This window comes from Carcharhinus amblyrhynchos, chromosome 12, assembly GCF_965287045.1.
Source record: "Carcharhinus amblyrhynchos chromosome 12, sCarAmb.v2.hapA, whole genome shotgun sequence".
NCBI lineage: Eukaryota > Metazoa > Chordata > Chondrichthyes > Carcharhiniformes > Carcharhinidae > Carcharhinus > Carcharhinus amblyrhynchos.
This window is the reverse complement of record NC_137335.1, coordinates 31567560-31590273: the sequence shown is the minus strand read 5'-3', so window position 1 is coordinate 31590273 and position 22714 is coordinate 31567560. Positions and strand designations below refer to the sequence as shown.

Sequence of the window (22714 nt, the reverse complement as noted above, 5' to 3'; positions counted from 1 at the left end):
TCAAACATGACTTTCTCTTCATGAACCCAAGCTGTGTCTTACCAATGGGACAATTTATATCCAGATGTCTCGCTATTTCTTCCTTGATGATGGGGAAAATGCTTGAATCTACTACAGAAATTAAGCTAACTGGCCTATGGTTACTCGCCTTTTGTCTGCCTACTTTTTCAAACAGTCGTGTCACATTTGCAGTTTTCCAATCTGTGGGAACCACCCCAGAGTCCAGCGAATTTTGGTAAATTACCACTAGTGCATTTGCTATTTCTCCCGCCATCTCTTTTAGTACCCTGGGATGCATTCCATCAGGACCAGACTTGTCTATCTATAGCCCCATTAACTTGCCCAACACTACCTCTTTCATGATAGTGATAGTTTCTAGGTTTTCACCTGCCATAGCCATCCTGTTATCAATTTTTGGCATGTTATTTGTGGCTTCCACTGTGAAGAACAACACAAAATACCTGGACCTCGGGGTCCTTGTGCATGAGTCGCAAAAAACCCAGCTTGCAGGTGCAGCAGGTGGTCAGGAAGACAAATGGGATGCTGGCCTTCATCGCGAGGGGGATTGAATATAAAAGTAGGGAGGTCTTGCTGTGGCTGTGTAGGGCATTGGTGAGGCCGCAGCTGGAGTACTGTGTGCAGTTTTGGGCGCTGTACTTACGCAAGGATATTTTAGCCTTGGAGGGAGTGCAGAGGAGGTTTACTAGGCTGATGCCGGAGTTAAGGGGGTTGAGCTATGAGGAGAGGCTGAATAGATTAGGCTTGTACTCGTCAGAGTTTAGAAGAATGAGGGGAGATCTCATTGAGACGTATAAGATGATGAATGGGATGGATAGGATAGAGGTGGAGAGACTCTTCCCACTCAGAAAGGATAGTAGGACTAGGGGGCATAGCCTCAAGATAAAGGAGGGGCGGTTTAGAACAGAGTTGAGGAGGAACTTCTTCACTCAAAGGGTGGTGAATCTCTGGAATTCTCTGCCCGTTGAAGTGGTGGAGGCTGCCTCGCTAAATATTTTTGAGACGCGGGTTGATGGGTTTTTGATGAGAGAGGGGATTAAGGGTTATGGGGAGAGGGCAGGAATATGGAACTGAACCACGACAGATCAGCCATGATCTTATTGAATGGCGGGGCAGGCTCGAAGGGCTAGTTGGCCTACTCCTGCTCCTATTTCTTATGTTCTTATGTTCTTATGTTCAATGTCTTAGCCATTTCCAGTTATTACATCCCCCTTCTCATCCTCGAAAGGACCAATGTTTAGTTTTGCAACTCTTTTTCATTTTATATAGATAGTTTTAAGTAGATAGGCTGAGAAGTTGGGCCTGTCTTCTTTGTACAGATGATTGGGAGAAAATTTGATAGCAATATTTAAATTCATGGAGGTCTGGACAGAGTAGATGAGGAAAATTTTCTCAATCAATAACAAGGCAGTACAGTTTAAGATGATTGCCAAAAGAAACAACGGAGATGGGTAGAAAAACTTATCACACAGCAAATGTTCAGGAAATGGAATGCACTGCCCAGAAGTGCGGTGGAAGCAGGTTTAATTAAGGCCTGCAAGAGGGAATTGGATTATTAGCTGAAGAGGACAGGGGAGTGGTACTAATTAAAATGCTGCTTCAGGGAGGCAGCACACACAATGGGCTGAATGGCCTCTTCTGTGCTGTAACAGTTCTATGATTAAGAGTCTAACAGCTAGCATGTCAGAGGAGAAAACATCTGAACAATTCATTTGTACCCTAATCACACATAATTAATTCACCCACACTGACTGGAAAGACACCAGCAAACATACAACTAGTTGGTCAATTTTGTGTGTGGCTAATAATTTTAAATGTCACCATTAGCCAGTGAGAATGTCAGCACAAAGCAGAAGCGGAATGACAAGGTAAAGCATAACTGTACTTTGACACATGCAAGAAAACCATGATTTGAAGTTGTGATTGGTTTTGCACCAAATGGCCAAATCATGACCAGAAACTCACATCATCTCTATCAGGTTCAAAGCAGATCATGTGGTGGTTCAGTACCAACAATTATCTGCTGGATCACAACAGTAAGTAGAACACAAGACTCTTGATAGTGAGCAGATCAGGACATTGAGAACAATGTGACCTATGAGGTATATTTCATTTTCCAATGAATGGCTGATGATCTGCATCTGGCTCATCGTGGTCATCACATGCAAGCAAATATCTAATTCATAGATCTGTCATTAGCAACTGTCATCTCAGAGCATTTTTATACTTGGAGAAAGCAGACACTTTGGACTTTAGGAAGTCACTGGATATACATATACTTGTTGTTTCAGATAGTTTACTGCCTCAGAAACATGCAGAGATGACATTCACCATTCTCTGATGAAGGGTCATACCGACTCAAAATGTGGCTCTATTCTCTCTCCATAGATACTATCAGACCTGCTGAGATTTTTCAGTATTGTCTTTCTGTGATATCACGTTATATGCAAAAGCATGTGCTTTATTACAATGCTTCAGAATGCTACCTCATGCTTTCATTTTTGTAACCTTACCCACAGGCTTGATTGACAGTATAGCAAGCAGTCAGACAGGCCCAATTCAATCGAAACAATGGAACACAACAATCAAGCCAGGATAGAATGAAAGGTAAATAGCTAGTAACAGGACTACCTGTGCAATGGCAAGGTGTATTTAAAATTGGGAGCGGAATCACAAGCAGGGCCTAATAGATAAAATTGTGAGGAGACCGAGGAAAGAATATTACAAAATTGGAAGTGAGAGCCCTAGTTCCACTATCCCCATCTTCCAACCTAAAGACAACTCTTGGCTATAACGACATAGGAGGGAGATCAAGGAATTAAGGAAGTCTCGATAGACTGGAAGTCTCAATAGACTGGAGGGACTGGTTGTGGACAAGTCCCCAGGACCGGATGGAATGCATCCAAGGATTCTGAAAGAAATGGCGGAGGTGATAGTGGATGCCTTGGTGAATATTTTCCAAATGTCGCTGGATTCCGGGGAAGTGCCAGAAGATTGGAAAACGGCTAATGTTACGTCGTTGTTTAAGAAGGGTGGCAAGCAAAAGGCGGGGAATTATAGGCCGGTTAGTTTAACGTCTGTTGTAGGAAAAATGTTAGAATCCGTGATCAAGGAGAAAATAGCGAGGCATCTTGAGGAGAATTGTTTGGTAGGGCAGACGCAGCACAGTTTCGTTAAGGGCAAGTCATGTCTGACGAATTTATTGGAGTTCTATGAGGATGTGTCTAGGGCGGTGGATAGAGGAGAGCCGGTGGACGTGGTGTTTCTTGATTTTCAGAAGGCGTTTGACAAGGTGCCGCACAAGAGGTTATTACAGAAGGTCAGGGGGCATGGAGTTGGGGGTAGGGTGTTAGCGTGGATAGAGGATTGGCTGTCAAATAGGAGGCAGAGAGTGGGCGTCAATGGGTGCTATTCGGATTGGCGGTTGGTGACTAGTGGAGTGCCCCAGGAGTCGGTGCTGGGGCCTCAGCTATTTACCATTTATATAGATGATCTGGAGGAGGGAACCAAGCGTATGGTGTCGAAATTTGCTGATGACACCAAGATTGGTGGAACAGCAAATTGTGCGCAGGGTGTGGAGAGTCTGCAGAAGGATCTAGATAGGCTGGGCGAATGGGCCAGGAACTGGCAAATGGAATTTAATGTTGGCAAATGTGAAGTTGTCCACTTTGGTAGGAAGAATGGTAGGAAGGACTATTACTTATGTGGTGAAAAACTGCAGCATGCGACGGTGCAGAGGGCCCTCGGGGTCCTTGTGCATGAGTCGCAAAAACCCAGCCTGCAGGTGCAGCAGGTGGTCAGGAAGGCAAATGGGATGCTGGCCTTCATAGCGAGGGGGATTGAATATAAAAGTAGGGAGGTCTTGCTGCAGCTGTATAGGGCATTGGTGAGGCTGCAGCTGGAGTACTGTGTGCAGTTTTGGTCGTCGCACTTACGCAAGGATATTTTGGCCTTGGAGGGAGTGCAGAGGAGGTTTACTAGGCTGATTCCGGAGTTGAGGGGGTTGAACTATGAGGAGAGGCTGAATAAACTAGGCTTGTACTCGTTAGAGTTTAGAAGAATGAGGGGAGATCTCATTGAGACATACAAGATGTTGAATGGGATGGATAGGATAGAGGTAGAGAGGCTCTTCCTGCTCAGAAAGGACAGTAGGACTAGAGGGCACAGCCTCAAGATAAAGGGGGGGGGGGCGGTTTAGAACAGAGTTGAGGAGGAACTTCTTCACTCAAAGGGTGGTGAATCTCTGGAATTCTCTGCCTGTTGAAGTGGTGGAGGCTGCCTCGCTCAATATTTTTAAGACGCGGGTTGATAGGTTTTTGATAGGCAAGGGGATTAAGAGTTACGGGGAGAGGGCGGGAACGTGGAATTGAGCCACGACAGATCAGCCATGATCTTATTGAATGGCGGGGCAGGCTCGAGGGGCTAGATGGCCTACTCCTGCTCCTATTTCTTATGTTCTTATGTTCTAATTAAATATATTTGTGCTTAGTTATTTTCAGTTCATAACACACTGAATCACAGAAGGTTTACAGCACAGAAAGAGGCCATTTGGCCCATCATGTCTGCAGTGGCCAAAAAGTGAACCACCAGTTTAATTCCACTTTCCACCATTTGGTCTGTAGCCATGCAAGTTGCTGGACAGCTTCTAAATAAACTAAGGGTTTCTGCACCTAACTATCCTTTCAGACAGTGAATTCCAGACCCCAGCAACTCCCTGGGTGAAATAAATATTTCCCCATTGCTCCTCTAATCTTTCTAATAAAAAGTCGAAATATGTCCTCCTACTCACTGACCTCTTTGCTGAAGTAAATAAGTATTTTCCATCCACTCTACTCAGACCTTTCACAATTTTGAACAACATCTCAATTGGTCCTCTCAGCATCAACTGTTCCAAGGAGAGCAACCTAGATGATGCCATTCATGGCAAAATCCTCAAAAATCCCCTCTGTACTCTCTCCAATGTAATATCCTTTCTGTAATGAGGTAACCAGAACTGCAGACAGTCCTCAAGCGGTGGCCGAACCAATAAATGTGAAAACGCTCAACATTTATAATAGAGACAACCTCCGAAAAGGGAAATTTAGTATTCTACAAATACTTAAATATAGTGAAAAAATACATTTACCTTTAATCAGTTGTACTTTAGTTTCTGCAGCGGACCCCAGTGTCTCGCTGTTGGCCTGTAGAACCGGATCTCTCCCAACACAATCACATTTGATCTCTCCCTGTATGACCGTACTTTTATCAGACGCCATCTCTAAAAATACTCAATTTGACCAAAACCAAAATAACTATTTGCCCATTCACTTCAATATGCAAATCTCGAATGCAATCTGATAGCTCCGAGTACGCATTTTTGACGGCTTGATAACAAAACGACTCCTGTTCCTCGCAGTATTTATTATTGCGGCAGTTCTCACTTTATATTTCTATCACTTGGGTGGATGAACAAAAACGCACTACAGTTAACCTCTAATCAGTAATAACCGGGCACCGAGGGGAGCTGCCATAAGGACTGATGTTAAAGAGCCGCTAAAACCAGATCACACGACATGCATCATGGGAATAGTAGTTTTCTCACTTCCTTTCTGGCCAATAACCTCTCTTCTATGGACTACAAATCCCAGAATGCCACAGAGTGGTGTGCTGTGGAAAGGTGACCGGTCTGCTGTGTTATGCCGGATCTCTGGTTCTGGAGTTTGAAAATCAGGTGGCGGGGCAGTGGAGGCCACTTCCTTTCCTCTTTTTAATATCCACTGTTTCCTTCGAGCAGGTTTCCGTCTTGTACACGCTCCCTATTGGTCAGCCTGCAGGCAGCCGTGAGCTTCCGTTGAAGAGGCTAGGCTCATTTTTTTTGTTGTTTGTGTCATTTTTAAACAGAAAACACTACGCGGGGCTGGATCGCTTTAGTGAAAACAGGGGATTGTTTACAGTGGGTGTCCGCGTCCAGGAGGCAGCAACGATCCAGCCTCTCCGCACCCCCTCCTCCCCCTCACCCCCCCCCCCCCCCACCCCCATATCGAGGAGCCATTTTTCGTGCTGAAAACCCGCTTCCGAAATGCGGTGGGGCTATCTGGAAACAAACCCGGCTTGAGGGTTGTCTGTTTTCCTTCTGAAACCAGCTAACATCTTTACTGCAACCACATTAAGTTTGAAGGCGTGCGGAGAGAACGCCCATGGGTGAACAAAACCGAAAAGCGATTCAGCAGCAGCAGCAGCAGCAGTCGGCGTACACATGGACACCCAATTGTAAAACGGCTGTTTTAAGACAACCCTGTTACATATAGAAAAATCGAGGAAAGTGGTTCAGTCCCCGGAGAGCTCCTGTTTGTCAGATTTTTTAAAATTATATTCGAAAAAGAAGGCTCTAGAATGAACCGGAATATGTCGACTATTAAATCACCATATTGGTAAAATAGTCAAACGATTTCATGTGGGAGTTTTAAAAATATTTTGCTACAGAACGTTTATGAAAAAAATCAGATTTAAAGCAGGACTCGCATCAGATATTGACAGAAAATTCAACTCTGTTCATCTGTCGTTTGGACATCAGGGAAAAAAGGTTGTTTTATTTGTCTTAATCATTTGGCGTCAAAATGTAATTTGGAAGAAACAGCAAAAGGTGGGACCCAAGGAAAATGAATGCAAACCTATAATTGTGCTGGATGTTAACATGCGAGTCGACACAGACAGCGAGGGAATCTGTACATATCCAGAGTTGGGATACTATCGCGTTCCAGAGATCCGCTCATTTTAAATAATTGTCTTTTTTTCGGGACCTGGGGATAACAATCCACGCATTGATGCCGCCCCCAATGAAACAGTGCGAATACAGTCAGATTACCACGCAGAGCTCATCTCCCATGGAGTCTCCCAAAAAGAAGAAAATTCCGCGGAAGAAATGGGAAGTTTTCCCGGGAAGAAATAAATTTCACTGCGATGGCAGGATCATGATGGCCAGGCAAACTGGAGTCTTCTATCTGACACTTGTCTTAATTGTGGTCACCAGTGGACTTTTTTTTGCATTCGAGTGAGTAATATTAATTCATAACAAGTTCACTTGTTTTCTTATTGTTTTTAAAATGCTTGAACTCTTTCCGAGATGTGGAATAATCGTAAATATGTCTGTTCGTTTACCTTAGAGTATGCTTCAATCTAATACAATACCACGCAAGCAGGTTGTTTAGTATTTTTGAGTACTGCAGTTGCACGTTGCATTCTGTAGGGTGTCGAAAGTATAAATTGTCTTCTAGCCTGATATATACATGAATAAAGTATTTTTTAAGTTTTTCCATTTACTTTATGATGAAGTTGAAAAAGTGCATGTTATCTTGGAGTAGAAAATTCCATAATTGTGTATAAAAGCAATGGTAACATTAGTGTTGTTGGCCGTTATTTATGTGCAACTAGTATTGATATTTCAGACGAGGGAACAGAAATAAGGTTAAATTCCAGGATCCAAAATTAAGTGTCCCAATTGTGCTGTTCTGCCATTAGCTTAGAGCAAACCAAATGTAGCTGACTGGTTCGTGATTGAAATGCATTGAGTTGTGTAAAATTGCTCTATTTGCACAGTATTTGCGAATTAAGATGGCCATAGAATGTTATGTATGTTCATCCCCATCTAAGTACTGTTTCAATAATGTGATCAGTAAACCTCCCTTGTTTCGTAATTTAACTATTACTGTTGTGGTGTCTCATCCCCTCAGGCTTTAGTTATTGCTGGAAATTTTAAAAATGCCAAAAGCTGAAATGCTTTCATTTTTTCCTTTTTTCTCTCTTAATCCATTCTTACATTCTCTTTATTTATCTCGGTACCTGATTTGACATTTAATTCCTTCATTCTAGTTACAATTCTTTCTCAGTTGTTGCATTATTCATTTCACAACCTGATTGGTCAAGGTGATACTCTTCCTTGCTTTATTCACTCAGATTTGGATGTCTGGGTTTCATTTGGCTACATGGAAACAGGTCCTTTGGCCCAACTTATCCATGCTGTCTTTTTTTAAAAAAACCCCTAAGCTAATCCCAATTGCCCGCATTTGGCCCATATTCCTCTAGACCTATCGTACCCATGTAACTATCTAAATGCTTTTTAAAAGACAAGATTGTACCTGCCTCTACTATTACCTTTGGCAGCTTGTTCCAGACACTCACCACCCTCTGTGTGGAAAAAGTTGCCCCTCTGGACACTTTTACATCTCTCCCTTCTCACCTTAAAACTATGCCCTCTAGTTTTAGACTTCCCTGTCTTTGGGAAACGATAATGACTATCTATCTGAACTATGCCCCTCGTTATTTTATAGACCTCTATAAGGTCATCTCTCAGCCTCCTACGCTCCAGAGAAAAAAAGTCCCAGTCTATCCAACCTCTCTTTATAACTCATTCCATCAGGTCCTGGTAGCATTCGAGTAAATCTTTACTGCACTCTTTCTAGTTTAATAATATCTTTTCTATAATAGGGTGACCAGAATTGCACACAATATTCTAAGTGTGGCCTTACCAATGTCTACAACTTCAACAAGACATTCCAACTCCTTTCAGCAGTGTGCCACGCAAAAAGCATTAAACATGTTGTTGGAATTAGGGAATGTCAGAATCAATTGCACCTTTAACTCCTTCACTCAAGTTCTGAAATGACTTGAAGTGATACTCTTATTGGTGATGGTGGTTATATTTTATTCAGTATAAGTAGGACAGGCCGCATGATGTATGAGCATTTTTATCAATACATAACAGCCCAGAGTAGAAGCATGATCTCCACATGACTACTACCAGTGGCTGTGCCTCAGGAATCATTGTGTTTGTCTGTAATCATAATACCCCTATTTCTTGAATGCTTTGAGCATTCTTGCTACATAGCAAAGCCTATGGTGACTGATTTAACCTAATCGTTACATTACTATGGTTGGAGCTGCAAGAGATGTTAAGTACCCATTGCCTGTTCAAACAGTGTTTCATGATTCTTGTTTTTGTCTATTTAGATCCTTATCATCACGTGACATTTCAAGGCTAGAACCTGGCGGAAGCATAGAAAACATGGTGGCCTTGACACTCTGAAGCCTTGTTTAGGATTCAAGGCACTAATGTTTTCCCTGCCTCTGTATGACCCTTGCGATTCAACTAAAGTGTTGATCTTTCAGTTCTCACGCAGAGCAACCAGTCTGTTTTTGTGCTCTGCTTGAATTTCATCTGATGTTTACCTTTTTACAGGTTGATTCCTTTTGAACATTTGAGGTGAATAAAACACTTGGTTAATGAAGGACTGCACTGCAACATCCCATCATGTCAACTTTCAATCACTTCTAACCAGAATATAGTCAAAATGTAGTTCGGTATATAAGCATGATATTGCAAATGGTGAAAATTCTAATTTAAAATCATCCAGTCATGGAATTTAAGTTAACACTCCTTAATTATCCAAAAAAATCCATATAGAGATTTCCTGATGTGCAGGGGAAATGCAGCTAAGAGCAGATGACATTTGATACATGAATTCTGTGACTAGCTGATTTTAGATTAAGTTAACACTCCTTGATTATCAAGAAAATTCATATAGGGATTTCCTAATGTGCAATGGGAAGTCCAACCAAGAGCAGATATAGATATAGAATCCCTACAGTGCGGAAGGAGGCCACTCGGCCCAATGAGTCTGCACCGACACAATCCCACCCAAGCCCTATCCCTGTAACCCCACATATTTAACTCGGTAATCCCTCTAACCTATGCATCCCGGGACACTAAAGGGCAATTTAGCATGGCCAAACAATCTAAACTGCACATTTTTGAACTATGGGAGGAAACCCACGCAGATATGTGGAGAAAGTCAGACTCAGCACAGACAGTGACCAAGCTGGGAATTGAACTTGGGTCTCTAGTGAGTGCTAACCACTGTGCCACCAAGTTGCCCATTATACACTGCTGCAGAAAAAGTGGCCCATTAGAAACTGTCCCTTGTTTTCCTTAGTGCCACAAAAATATGTATCAGTCCTCCTATTTAAATTCAAAAACAGAAAATGCTGTAAAACCTGAGCAGGATCTGGCAGTATCTGTGGAGAGCGAATAGAGTCAACATTTCCAGTGCAATATTTTGCTTTTATCCCGTATTTAAATTGTTGGGAGTCTGGGGTTAAAGTGAAATTTCAAAGATGGTGCCATCCATGCAATAATTGGCACTTTGCCTTACCAACCATAATTTTTGATAATGGTGGTGTAGAGGGCAACCAAGGATGGCAGGGTGTTTCATGAAATAAACTAACTCCTCTAATATTCCCCCTTCCCTCACACTTTCAAATTAAATCTTCCCCATTAATGAAAACAGCATCTTCAACTAAAAATATCTTGACCCTTAATCAAAGGCAAACCTAACCCCACCATAAAGCAATGCTTATTTTTGCTCCCATAAATACCCAGTGATACAAAATTCAAAATAGTTCTCATGGACAAAGAACAAAGAAGGTTACAGCACAGGAACAGGGTCTACGGCCCTCCAAGCCTGCACCGACCACGCTGCCCGACTTAACTAAAACCCATTACGCTTCTGTGGACCATATCTCTCTATTCCCATTTCATTCATGTACTTATCAAGATGCCCTTTAAAAGTCACTACCATATCCACTTCCACTACCTCCCCGGCAACAAGTTCCAGGCACCCACCACTCTGTAAAAAATCTGCCTTGTATATCGTTTTTAAAACTTGCCCCTCGCACCTTAAACCTATGCCCCCTAGTAACTGACTCTTCCACGCTGGGAAAAAGCTTCTGACTATCCATTCTGTCCATGCCCCTCATAATCTTGTAGACTTCTATCAGGTCTCCCCTCAACCTCCACTCCAGTGAGAACAAACCAAGTTTCTCCAACCTCTCCTCATAGCTAATGCCTGCTATACCAGGCAATGTCTGGTAATTCTGTACCCTCTCCAAAGTCTTCACATTCTTCTGGTAGTATCGCGACCAGAATTGAACGTTATATTCCGAGTGCGGCCTAACTAAGGTTCTATAAAGCTGCAATGTGACTTGCCAATTTTTAAACTCAATACCCCAGCCGATGAAGGCAAGCATGCCGTATGCCTTCTTGACTACCTTCTCCACCTGCATTGCCATTTTCAGTAACCTGTGTATCTGTACACCCTGATCCCTTTGCCTATCAATACTCTTAAGGGTTCTGTCATTTACTGTATATTTCCTACCTGTACTAAGTGTTCCAAAATGCATAACCTCACATTTGTCCGGATTAAACTCCATCTGCCATCTCTCTGCCCAAGTCTCCAAATGATCTGTATCCCCTGATGGTCCTCATCGCTATCCGCAAGTCCACCAACCTTTGTGTCATCCGCAAACTTACTAATCAATCTAGCTACATTTTCCTCCAAATCATTTATATATGTTAAAAACAGCACTGATCCCTGAGGAACACCACTTGTCATAGCCCTCCATTCAGAAACGCACCCTTTCACTGACACCCTCTGTCTTCTTTGACCGAGCCAGTTTTGTATCCACCTTGCCAGTTCACCTCTATCCCATGCGACTCTGCCATCTGCACCAGTCTGCCGTGAGGGACCTTGTCAAAGGCCTTACAGAAGTCCATGTAGACAACATCGACTGCTCTACCCTTATCAATCATCTTTTTCCTCGAAAAACTCAATCAATTTCGTGAGACACACCGTCTCCTTCATAAAACCACGTTGCCTCTCACTAAGATGTCCGCTTATTTCCAAGTGGGAATAAATCCTGTCCTGGATAATCCTCTCCATTAATTTCCCTACCACCGGCTCACCGGCCTGTAATTACCAGGATTATTCTTGCTACCCTCCTTAAACAAAGTAACAACATTGGCTATTCTCCAATCCTCTGGGACCTCCCCTGTAGCCAGTGAGGATACAAAGAATTCTCTCAGGGCCCCAGCAATTTCCTGTCTTGCCTCTCTCAGTATTCTGGGGTATACCCCATCAGGCTCTGGAGACTTGTTTACCTTGATATTTCTCAAGAACACCAATACTTCCTCCTTTTTGACCTCAACATGACTCAAACTATCTACACATCGTTTCCCAGACTCATCATCGACCAAGTCCTTTGGTGAATACTAACGCAAAGTACTCATTTAATACGTTGCCCATTTCCTCTGGCTCCAAGCATAAATTCCCTCCTTTCTCCTTGAGTGGGCCAACCCTCTTCCTGGCTACCCTCTTGCTCTTTATGTATGTGTAAAAAGCCTTGGGATTTTCCTTAATCCTGCTGGCCAATGCTTTTTCATGACCCCTTTTAGCTCTTCTTACTCCTTGCTTAAGTTTCTTTCTACTTTCCTTGAATTCCACACTTGCTTTGTGCACTCCCAGCCTCCTAGGTTTGACAAATGCTTCCTTTTTCTCTTTGACTAGGCTCACAATATCTCTCATTATCCAAGGTTCCCCAAACTTGCCATAATTATCCTTCATCCTTGCAGGAATGAAGATTTAAGAAAGTGCTGGAGATCCAGATTTGGATGCCAATCTGCTTGTTCATCTCTATTTTGAGGATTATTGAAAGGCAATGAAAAAGAGAATAAGAAATAAAATGCTGTATTTTTTTAAAGTCGTCTTTCTCCACAGGTTTAACACTAATACCTGGTAGTAGTTGTATCCAAGCAACTTCTGCGCAGCTCTCCCAGTGTTGCTAATGCCATAACTTATTGAACTTAATATACCCTCAAGTTTAGACATACTTTGATTTTTGTAAATGCAGAGACAAACTTGCTTTGTTATCATGCAAGGTGCTTTGGTTAAAATGACTCTTAATTGACAAAGGTAGTGAACAAAACTGATTTAAGCTTAGGGGGCCCATTTCCACCATAGCTTAAGCAGCCGGCTCCCATATGCACCCAATGTGCATAACACAACTGAATGAGGCCACAATGTTTATCAGTTGATCAAATGTACAATGTGTCATGCATAAGACAGAATTCTTAGTTTAAATTTTAAACAAAATGTTAATACAACCAACATGGTAGAGAAAAGAACAAATTATTGAAGCCTTGCAAGTAAGATGCTAGAAGTGACTGAAAACCACAGTAACAAAGTCGCAACATTGGGAATTCAATGTTACCAAGGCAAACACAAGACTTTGGCAAAACTAAAGAGGACAAGCTAAAGTCCCATGGCTTGTGGGCATGGAAGAATGGCTCAGCACCCACAACTTGAACAACAATTTCTGGAATATATTCACCAATAGTGATCAAATGGAGGTGTGGTCAGCACTGTAAGGATTTGTCTGAAAACCATTTTTATCCTGAAAGGCTTTGGCCCCCAGACCATCTTTAAAGCATCTCTAAAATGGTTTGATCTCTTTGTGTAAAGACATATGTGATGCATTTCAATCTCAGAACATATCTGATCAAATCAACCATTGTGAGTACCAAATCATAAGGCTGAGAAAACAACATTAACAATGTAGTCAGACATCCCAAGCATTTGACATTTTGTTTAGTCAAACCATGGCTACCAAAGGAGAAAATTTGCCTTAATATTGACTAACAACAAAAAGAATAATTTCACTGTGATACTCTGGGCAAATGAAGATGATACAAGGATGCTACCATATAATATCTTGAAGCATAACAGACAGGAACAGGAGAATGTGGGTTGGGAGTGGCAATCCACATCTGGCATGTGGGAAGCTTCTAAACACCAGTTGTCTGAAGTGCAGGACAGGCAAATCCCTGCAAAACCTGAAGGATAGAAATGGCAGGATTCGGGAAGCATGGATGACGAAGGAAATTTTAAGCTTAGGAAAAAGGAAGCATATGATAGGTCTAGACATCTAAAAACTGACAAAGCCCTGGAGGAATATAGTGAAAGTAGGAAGGAACTTAAATGTGGAATTAGGAGGGGCCATGAAATGTCTTTAGCGAATTAGGTCAAGGAGAATCCCAAGCTTTTTATGCATATATTAGAAGCATGTGAAAGAGTAGACCCATTCAAAGTTGATGAAGGAAAGTTATGTATGGAGCCACAGGAAGTGGATGTGATCCTTAGTTAATACTTTGTATCGGTGTTCACCAAGGAGACGTTGAGGTCAGGGTTAGGTATGTGAACACTCTAGAGAGGAGGAAGTGTTGAGTATCCTAAATTGCATAAAGGTAGACAAGTCCCCAGGGCCAGATGAGATTTATCCCACGTTATTTTGGGAGGCAAGGGAAGAAATAGCTAGGACCTTAACGAATATCTTCACATTCTCTTTGACCACAGGTGACGTTCCAGAGGACTGGAGAATAGCCAATGTTGTTCTCTTCTTTAACAAAGAGAGCAGAGATAATCCAAGAAATCATAGGCCAGTAAGTCTGACATCAGAGATGGCAAAACTTTGAGAACATACTGAGGGACAGGATATATGCACATTTGGAAGAAAATGGACAAGTTGGTGACTGGCAGCATAGCTTTGTGTGGGGAAGGTCATGTCTCACCAACTTAAGTTTTTTGAAGAGGTGACAAAGATAATTGATGAAGGAAGAGCTGGGGATGTAGTTTATATGGACTTTAGGAAGGCATTTGACAAGGTCCCACTTGCAGACTGGTACAAAAACTAAAATCACATGGGATTCCGGGCAGCCTTGCCAAATGGTTACAGAATTGCTTGGTTATAGAAGACAGAGTAGCAGTGGAAGGGTGTTTTTCAGAAGAGAGATCTGTAGGTAGCGGTGTTCCACAGGGATCAGTGCTGGGACTGTTGTTTGTAGTATATATAAATGATCTGGAGGAAAATGTAGGGAGTTTGATGACACGAAGATTGGTAGAGTTGCTGATAGTGCCGGGGATTGTCAGGATACAACAGGATATAGATAGATTGGAGACTTGGGCACAGAAATGGCAGATGGAGTTTAATCTGGACAAATGCAAGATGATGCATTTTAGAGGACCAAATTTAGGAGTGAATTATACATTATTGTTATTATGGTTCATTATGCTAGCATAAATGATGCGATCTTGTTAATTATGGATGCCAGCAATTGCTGCTGCTGCTTCTCAGATTTGAAAATTTGCATAGACCATTCTGCAAAACTGTTAGACAACAAGTGGTGTGGCACTCTTTTGATGTGCTTAATTGCCATTGAAAACCACAAATATTTGAAACTCCATGCCTGTAAAAGCAGCACCGTTATCTAAAACCAGGACTTTGGGTACTCCATGAATGCAAAAACATTGACTCAATTTTTCAACCATTGTGTAAAGAGGTAAATGGAATTCATTTGCTATGCATCCATCCATTTTGAGTGCGCATCCACCAATAAAAGGAATATTGAGCACATGAAGTGGCCTACAAAGTCGATGTGTGCTCCCAGCCAAGGCCAGTCAGACCATTCCCGTGGGTGGAGAGGGATAACAGTTGATAAGTTCCATTGTTCTTGATGTTGGTCACAGTATTTGTTTGTGTCCATTATATTGGTGTTGATGCTGGACCACCATACGTTGTTTCTCACCAAAGTTTTCATTTTTGATGTGCTCTGGTTGGCGCTATGCAATTCTTCTGATAATAATCATCTTCCAGGATTGGGAACGACTATTGGTCAACTAAGCTGTGAAGATGGATTATACCATCATCACAGCTTGTTTGTCTTTTCTTCCCTCTGAAGCATGACAATTGAAATCCCCAGTTAATTTGCTTGATTTTTGACAGTATGGGGTTCTTTGCATTCAGTTCTGATGTGTTTTGCTGGTTAAGCAGCATTTTTCCAAGAAATTCAAAGTCATTACAATTTCTGCTGGTACTGATGGGGGTGTTGAACTTGCGGGCAGTGGGAAACAGCTTAAAGTGTAGGCGTTAGCTATCTGGGTCCCAGGATGATGTTCCAAGATGTACTCAAATGCTAAGAGCATTAATGCCCAGTGATGTAACCAAGCAGAAGCAATGGGAGCGATTGCCTTATCTTCCTTACACAATGCTGATAAAGGATTATGATCCTTCGCTGTCATGAAATGACTTCTATATACACATTGAATTATTTTTAATACTGAACAAGGCAGTTCTTTTTTGAACTGGGAATACCCCATTCTCTGCCTTGGAGAGGGTGCTTGATACATAAGCGGTTGGCCTCTTTGTTCCATCATTCAATCTATAGAAGTACAGCTCCAATTCCACAAGGAGATATGTTGCAAGCATGGACAGGTTCTTTCTTTGGGTCAAAATTGAACAATAGAGTAGCGGGCAGAAGTTGTTACTTCACCTGATTGAAGGCTTTATCTTGAGGCACCCTTCAAAACCACTTTGCTTATCTGACTGAAGAAACACCCAATGGTAATAACAAGGTGGCCATATTCAGGGTGAATCTTAATACGAACATAAGAATTAGGAGCAGGAGTAGGCCATCAAGCCCTTTGAGCCTGCTCCACCATTCAATAAGATCATGGCTGATCTGAAGTGGATCAGTTCCACTTTCCCGTTTCTCCCTATAACCCTTAATCCCCTTGCCTACCAAAAACCTATCTACCCATGTCTTAAATATATTTAGCGAGGTAGCCTCCACCACTTCAACGGGCAGAGAATTCCAGAGATTCACCACCCTTTGATTGAAGAAGTTCCTCCTCAACTCCGTTCTAAACTGCCCCCCCTTATCTTGAGGCTGTGCCCTCTAGTCCTGCTGTCCTTTCTGAGCAGGAAGAATCTCTCTACCTCTACCCTATCCATCCCTTTCATCATCTTATATGTCTCTATAAGATCCCCCCTCATCCTTCTAAACAACGAGTATAAGCCCAGTCTAATTAGCATCTCTTCATAGTTCAACCCCCTCAACTCCAGTATCAGCCTAGTGAACGTCCTCTGCACTCCCTCCAAGGCCAAAATATCCTTGCGCAAGTGCGGCGACCAAAACTGCACACAGCACTCCAGCTGCGGCCTCACCAGTGCCCTGTACAGTTGCAGCAAGACCTCCCTGCTTTTATATTCAATCCCCCTCGCTATGAAGGCCAGCATCCCATTTGCCTTCCTGATCATCTGCTGCATCTGCAGGCTGGGTTTTTGCGACTCATGCACAAGGACCCCCAGGTCCCTCTGCACTGTAGCATGCTGCAGCTTTTCGCCGTGCAAGTAGTAGTCCTTCCTACCATTATTCCTGCCAAAGTGGATAACCTCACACTTGCTAACATTGTTAGAATCTTCAGAATAGATCACTATATCCAAGGGATTTAGCTCTGTAGTATTTTTGGAGACAGGTGGCTTCCCTTATGGCCTTTACATTTTCTTCCAAAGGGTGCAATCCTTTCCTATCTACTTTGTAACCCAAATAGGTCACTTTCCTGGCTTGAAACATACACTTCTCTCAAGTGCATTCTCCTCCAAGTTGGCGAAGTGCTCCTCCCCTGTGGGAACAGTAATTAGTGCATCATCTAAATTGCAACTCTAGGTGACCCCAGTAATAAATGTTCCATTGTGCGCTGGAAAATTGTGCCACCAAACAATACTCCAAATGGTAAATGGGTTTATTGTCATTTTTAACAACGGGAACAAGAGATGCGGTCCACTTAGCGAACGGCAGTGGTCTTGTGATGCCCAAGTCTTCAAGGCATTTAAGTCCAGCTTCCGCTTTGTCCAACATGGAATAAGGGACTCGCCTTGCCCTGTGTTATCTTGGTATGGCTCCAGGCTCCATGCATATCCTAGCTTGGAGCCTCTTTACCTTTCTTAGTTCTTGGAAAACCTTGCAATATTTCCAAATGACTTCATATAGGTCCCCTCACCCAGCCTGAATATTTCTACCCTGTTTAATTTAATATGTTAGAACCAGTCATACCCATTGAACTTGGTCCTTGTCGCAATATGACAATAAGCCTGGAGCTGAGCTGACTTCTGCCCGTAAGCTACTAAGTCATCATGGTCCCTTTGATTTTAAGCGCCTCTCCCATACAAATGGTCAGCCTGTCTGACGTGTTCTCCAGGCTCAGCAGTTGAACTCATCCTTCCTCATATGCATCAAATGTTCATGCTCACCAATAGATGCCGTGATGGTATTTTTTCTGCAGCATACTGAAATTTTAATCTGAATGGAAAGGAGTTCATCCCTTGTCCTTTGCAAATTGAGTACCAATTTTTTTCTCCTCGTCGCCAACGTAGTAACAAAAACTTTGGGTTCGTCCATGAATGACTGTTTAAACAACTATTTATTTACAAATGGAAAATTACTTGCATATAACAATGTACAAGACACAGCAACAGCAAAACACAATTCCTGCAATCTGCCTGTGCAGCCATGACTGCAGGTTTAAAGCTCGTGCTCTGCTTTGAATTGTGCACACTCCCATTTTATTGGGCGGGGAATCATGTAGCCTCCTGCGATTTACCAAAACCTTGGATGAGAAAGTCACATGGTCTCAAACATGTGGCAGTCATGTAGTCATTTTCCACAAGGCATAGCAAGTTGGAATATCATAGTATCATGCCCAGCCACTCCAGAAATATTTTCCAAGAAAATGCGCAATAGATCATACATACCCTCTGTGCCAATGGAACAGAATCGGAAAGTGTAGTTCGGCTGTTTCTGGAAGCTATTGTCGTTAAGTTGTATTTAATTTGTCGATTGCACAAAACTAAAAAAGAGGAAATAACATACATTTGCATAATAAATTTGATTGTATGAATTGTATTTTCATGTAATGAAAAGTTGTCAAAGTCCCAGAGAACCATGGGCTGCTCTCCCACTTTTTTTGAGAGAGTGAGTACGAGCTGACGGGTGGTGATTTAACCTAAGGGTTACCAGACCTCAGGCAAGGAGCAAGGTTGAGAAGGCTAATTTCGTGAATAACCTCAGCCGATACAGCACTGTTGGCATCGCTCTGCATTACGTACTAGTCGTCTAGTTAACTGAGCTAACCTATAATTATTTCAATAGACAAGTATTGAAAATTATTATCCATTTATGATTTTGATAAGAACATGCGACTTAGGATCAGGCGTAATCCATTTGGCTCCTTGAGCCTGTACTGCCGTTCAATTAGATCATGGCTGATCTCACTGTGGCCTCAGTTCCATGTTCCGTTGAACCCCCTAAATACTGGTTCACTTGTCACTCAAGGATCTAACTGAGTCTTAAAAAATGTTCAACGGCCCTACCTTCACTACTCTCTGGGGCACAGAGTTCCACAATTCAACTCTCAAAAATTTCTTTTCAGCTCCATCTTAAAATTGCGACTCCGTTTTTTGGAACTGTGCCCCTAGTTCTAGTTTCTTCCACAATGGGAAACATTCTCTCAGTGTCAAAACCCTCAAAATCTTATTTCAGTAAGATTGTCGCTCATTTTTTTCTAAACTCTTTCACTCAAAGTAATGTTAGCAACTCAGAAACTTTAGTACATTAATGGCAATGCCTCCACCCCCTCTCCCTGTAGGTTTTAGCTTCCCCCTTACTGTCCATCAATCTTCAGTTGACCTACTTCAACCTAGAACCAGGCATACGGTCTGAGGATAGAAGGTAGATCATTTAGGACTGAGATAAGGAGACATTTCTTCACCCAAAGAGTGTTGAGCCTGTGGAATTAATTACCACAGGAAGTAGTAGATACCAAAACATTGAATGTATTCAAGAGGCGGCCAGATATACACTTGGAGTGAACGGAATCAAAGATATGAGGAGAAAGCAGGATTAGGTTATTGAGTTGGACAATCAACCATGATTGTGATGAATGGCAGAGCAGCTCGAAAGTCTGAATGGCCTCCTCCTGCTGCTATCTTCTATGTTTCAAATTCCAAATTTTGGTTAGGTCAGTCGAGGATTATAACATACCAGCATGTTGACAAATTTAGCCACTACCCTTTTCTCCCTGCCTTGGCCAAGACCATAAGGGAAACTGCAGTACTCAATAGCATGGTAAAAGAATCCAGAGTGCCCGTATTGAAATGTATCAAATTCATACCTTGTTGATCAAAAACGTTGTGATACTTGAAAACATATTTAAAGCAATATTGACAAAATAGAAAGCACATTCGTCAGGGATCTAGCTTAAACCAAAACATAGTCACACAGTGAAATTACATTAGCTGTTAAGCAACTAATGTTAGAGTATGACAAAATCACAGATGTGTTATAACATAGGAGGTAGCCATTTGGCCCACTGTCTGTGCCTGCTCTATGAACAATTTACCTATTGCCTTTCCCATGCCTTCCCATCATAATCCTCTGCATTCGTCTTTTCCATATTCTAATCCAATTCTTTCTCGAATGTCTGCATTGAACCACCTTCTACCTGATAGTATATCAAGCACTGCATCCTGAATCTGAACTGCACACTACATGAAAAAGTTTCTACTTGCATTTCCATTGCTTCTTTTTATTTTAACTTACTTTAAATCGATGCCCCCTCATTCTAAGTACTAACTGACATCTGCAAAGCCTAGGTTTAGAACTCAGCTGCTGCTTTTTTTAAGATGTGGTGATGCCAGCGTTGGACTGGGGTAAGCACAGTAAGAAGCTTCACAACACCAGGTTAAAGTCCAACAGGTTTATTTGGCAGCACAAGCTTTTGGAGCACCGTCCCTTCAACATCAGATAGCCAGCAGATTATCAGTATCATTACTGGAGGGCAGCATTAAGATAGCCAAGATGATACATTAATTTCAATAGGTGGGAGATAATAGTGAGTACGTCCTGAAAAGCACACCTGCGGGTGGGACTCAGCACCACAGGATACATTCACGAAACTGACCTGTGACGTACAAAAATTAAACAAGTTACTAACATCCTCTCTACTTTTGCACTTTTAAGATAGATTATTACACTAGACACATACAAAATGTTTGATGTCCTATATGTTCTTTTAAGTTGGGAGACATCTATAACTACCAGTAAGGTTATTGTAAAGAAAATACTTAGGTTTAAATAACACAATAGGATACCCACTGCAATTTTCCAAATCCAATATGCATTTACCAAAAAACTTATGTAGAAATTATGATTTGAATTATATAGGGTAACAAATGATGGATTTTTTGTAGCCAGTTAAGAACATCTTTTATGGACATGTTAGGTATGATATTGCATAATCTCTAGAGATTTTGCATTCTGATGGATTTTTAAAAAAACTTATTTCTGAGGCATAAATGAAAATTGTCACTTGTTTTCATTCTTTTCAGCAGTCATAAACTTATTTTTGAGGGAAATGGTTAGGAAGTTTAGTCTTGAGATTTTTACATTTAAACAGACTTGGCAACGTTCAGAAATAAAAACTAGTTCTTGCTACATTTAATATTCAAAGCTACAAATAGTTTTCATTGTAAGTGGCATTGCAGCACACATCCTCTTTATTTTCATTATGTACTGCAGCAGCAGCATCATCCAGAGGATGTTGTCTTCTGAATCATCCACTATATTTATGAGACAACACTTCTTAAAGCCATTGTGGGTCAGGGAAAGATTCATAGCAATTCAGATTTCTTTGTTCCATTTGGGAGTAAGTAAAAGTCTAGTTTCTTCTGATTGCCCTGATACTGCAAACACATATGCTCTAAAGTAAAGCCACTTGTTCCATTTTTGGCATTTTCTATTTAAGTGGTCCATTGCAGCTGGCAACCTGCCTGTCATGCCCCCAGAAATAATGACCAGATCTGTGCGATTATTATCTTGAATATTATTAATGCATGATATTTGGTGACATCTGCAACCATCAAGGACTAGCAGATGATATTTCCATGTAGGACCTTCACACCACATGTTTCATAGCCAATTCTTGGTCAAAACTTAAGCCATCCAACATTTTTCATGTTCACAAACAATGACATCTTGTAGCTGTATGATATTCTTTGGCGTTCTTTTATAGAACAAAGACATAATACTATCAAATTCTTGTGATCTGGCATGGATATTCAAACAAAGACGCTGCGACAATGGATTAATGAACACCACTCGACAATCACCAGGCAAGACTGTTCCCTTCCCGTTGGTGAACACTTCAGCGGTCAAGGGCATTCGGCCTCTGATCTTCGAGTAAACATTCTCCAAGGCGGCCTTCACGACATATGACAGTGCAGAGTCGCTGAATAGAAACTGATAGCCAAGTTCCGCACACATGAGGACGGCCTCAACCGGGATTTTGGGTTCGTGTCATGCTATCTGTAACCCCCATGACTTGCCTGAGCTTGCAACATCTCATTTACTGTTCTGTCTGGAGACAATACACATCTCTTTAACCTATGCTTAATGCCATCTCCACTCACATTGTCTGCACCTTTAAGACTTGATTAGGTGTAAAGACTCGCATTCTAATCAGTATTCTGTAAACTGTGCATTCCTTTATATGCCCTGTTTGTGATCAAAACTCCCCACTCACCTGACGAAGGAGCAGCACTCCGAAAGCTAATGGCGTTTACTACCAAATAAACCTGTTGGACTTTAATCTGGTGTTGTGAGTCTTCTTACTGTGTCCAAACAAAGGCCAGAGAACAAAGAAAAGTATAGCACAGGAACAGGCCCTTCAGTCCTTCAAGCTTTCTGCCCATACTCAGTACTTATCCTTTGTTACAATGCAGAAGTGATTCCCCTTTGAGACGTAATGCCGAATCCCCCAAAGAGGAATACCTTGCTTCGTAATCTGCTAAAAGTGTGTGGGAAGGTGAACTGTCCTTCAGTAATGTTTAGTCATAAGCGTCAGATATTTCTGTTAGTTAATGTTAAGATGAACAATCGATTAGTTTATTTAGCTAACAGGGAACCTTAACTAAACAAGTAACATACCGAATAAAA

At 41.8% G+C, this 22714-nt stretch overlaps 2 protein-coding genes across 8 annotated transcripts in view; one reads left to right on the top strand and one right to left on the bottom strand.

Annotated features, from left to right (window-relative positions):
- tmem242 (transmembrane protein 242) overlaps window positions 1-5559 on the bottom strand; it is a 38235-nt gene extending 32676 nt beyond the window's left edge. Inside the window, exon 1 of the mRNA XM_080200328.1 lies at window positions 5144-5559. Within this exon, the coding sequence (XP_080056454.1) occupies window positions 5144-5273 (130 nt within the window). The 5' untranslated portion in view covers window positions 5274-5559. The remainder of the gene's footprint in view (window positions 1-5143) is intronic.
- Window positions 5560-6022: 463 nt separating this feature from the next.
- zdhhc14 (zDHHC palmitoyltransferase 14) overlaps window positions 6023-22714 on the top strand; it is a 242312-nt gene continuing 225620 nt past the window's right edge. For all 7 annotated transcript variants that reach the window (XM_080200322.1, XM_080200321.1, XM_080200320.1 and 4 more), the window contains exon 1: window positions 6023-7048. In XM_080200322.1, the coding sequence (XP_080056448.1) occupies window positions 6822-7048 (227 nt within the window). In that variant the 5' untranslated portion in view covers window positions 6023-6821. The remainder of the gene's footprint in view (window positions 7049-22714) is intronic.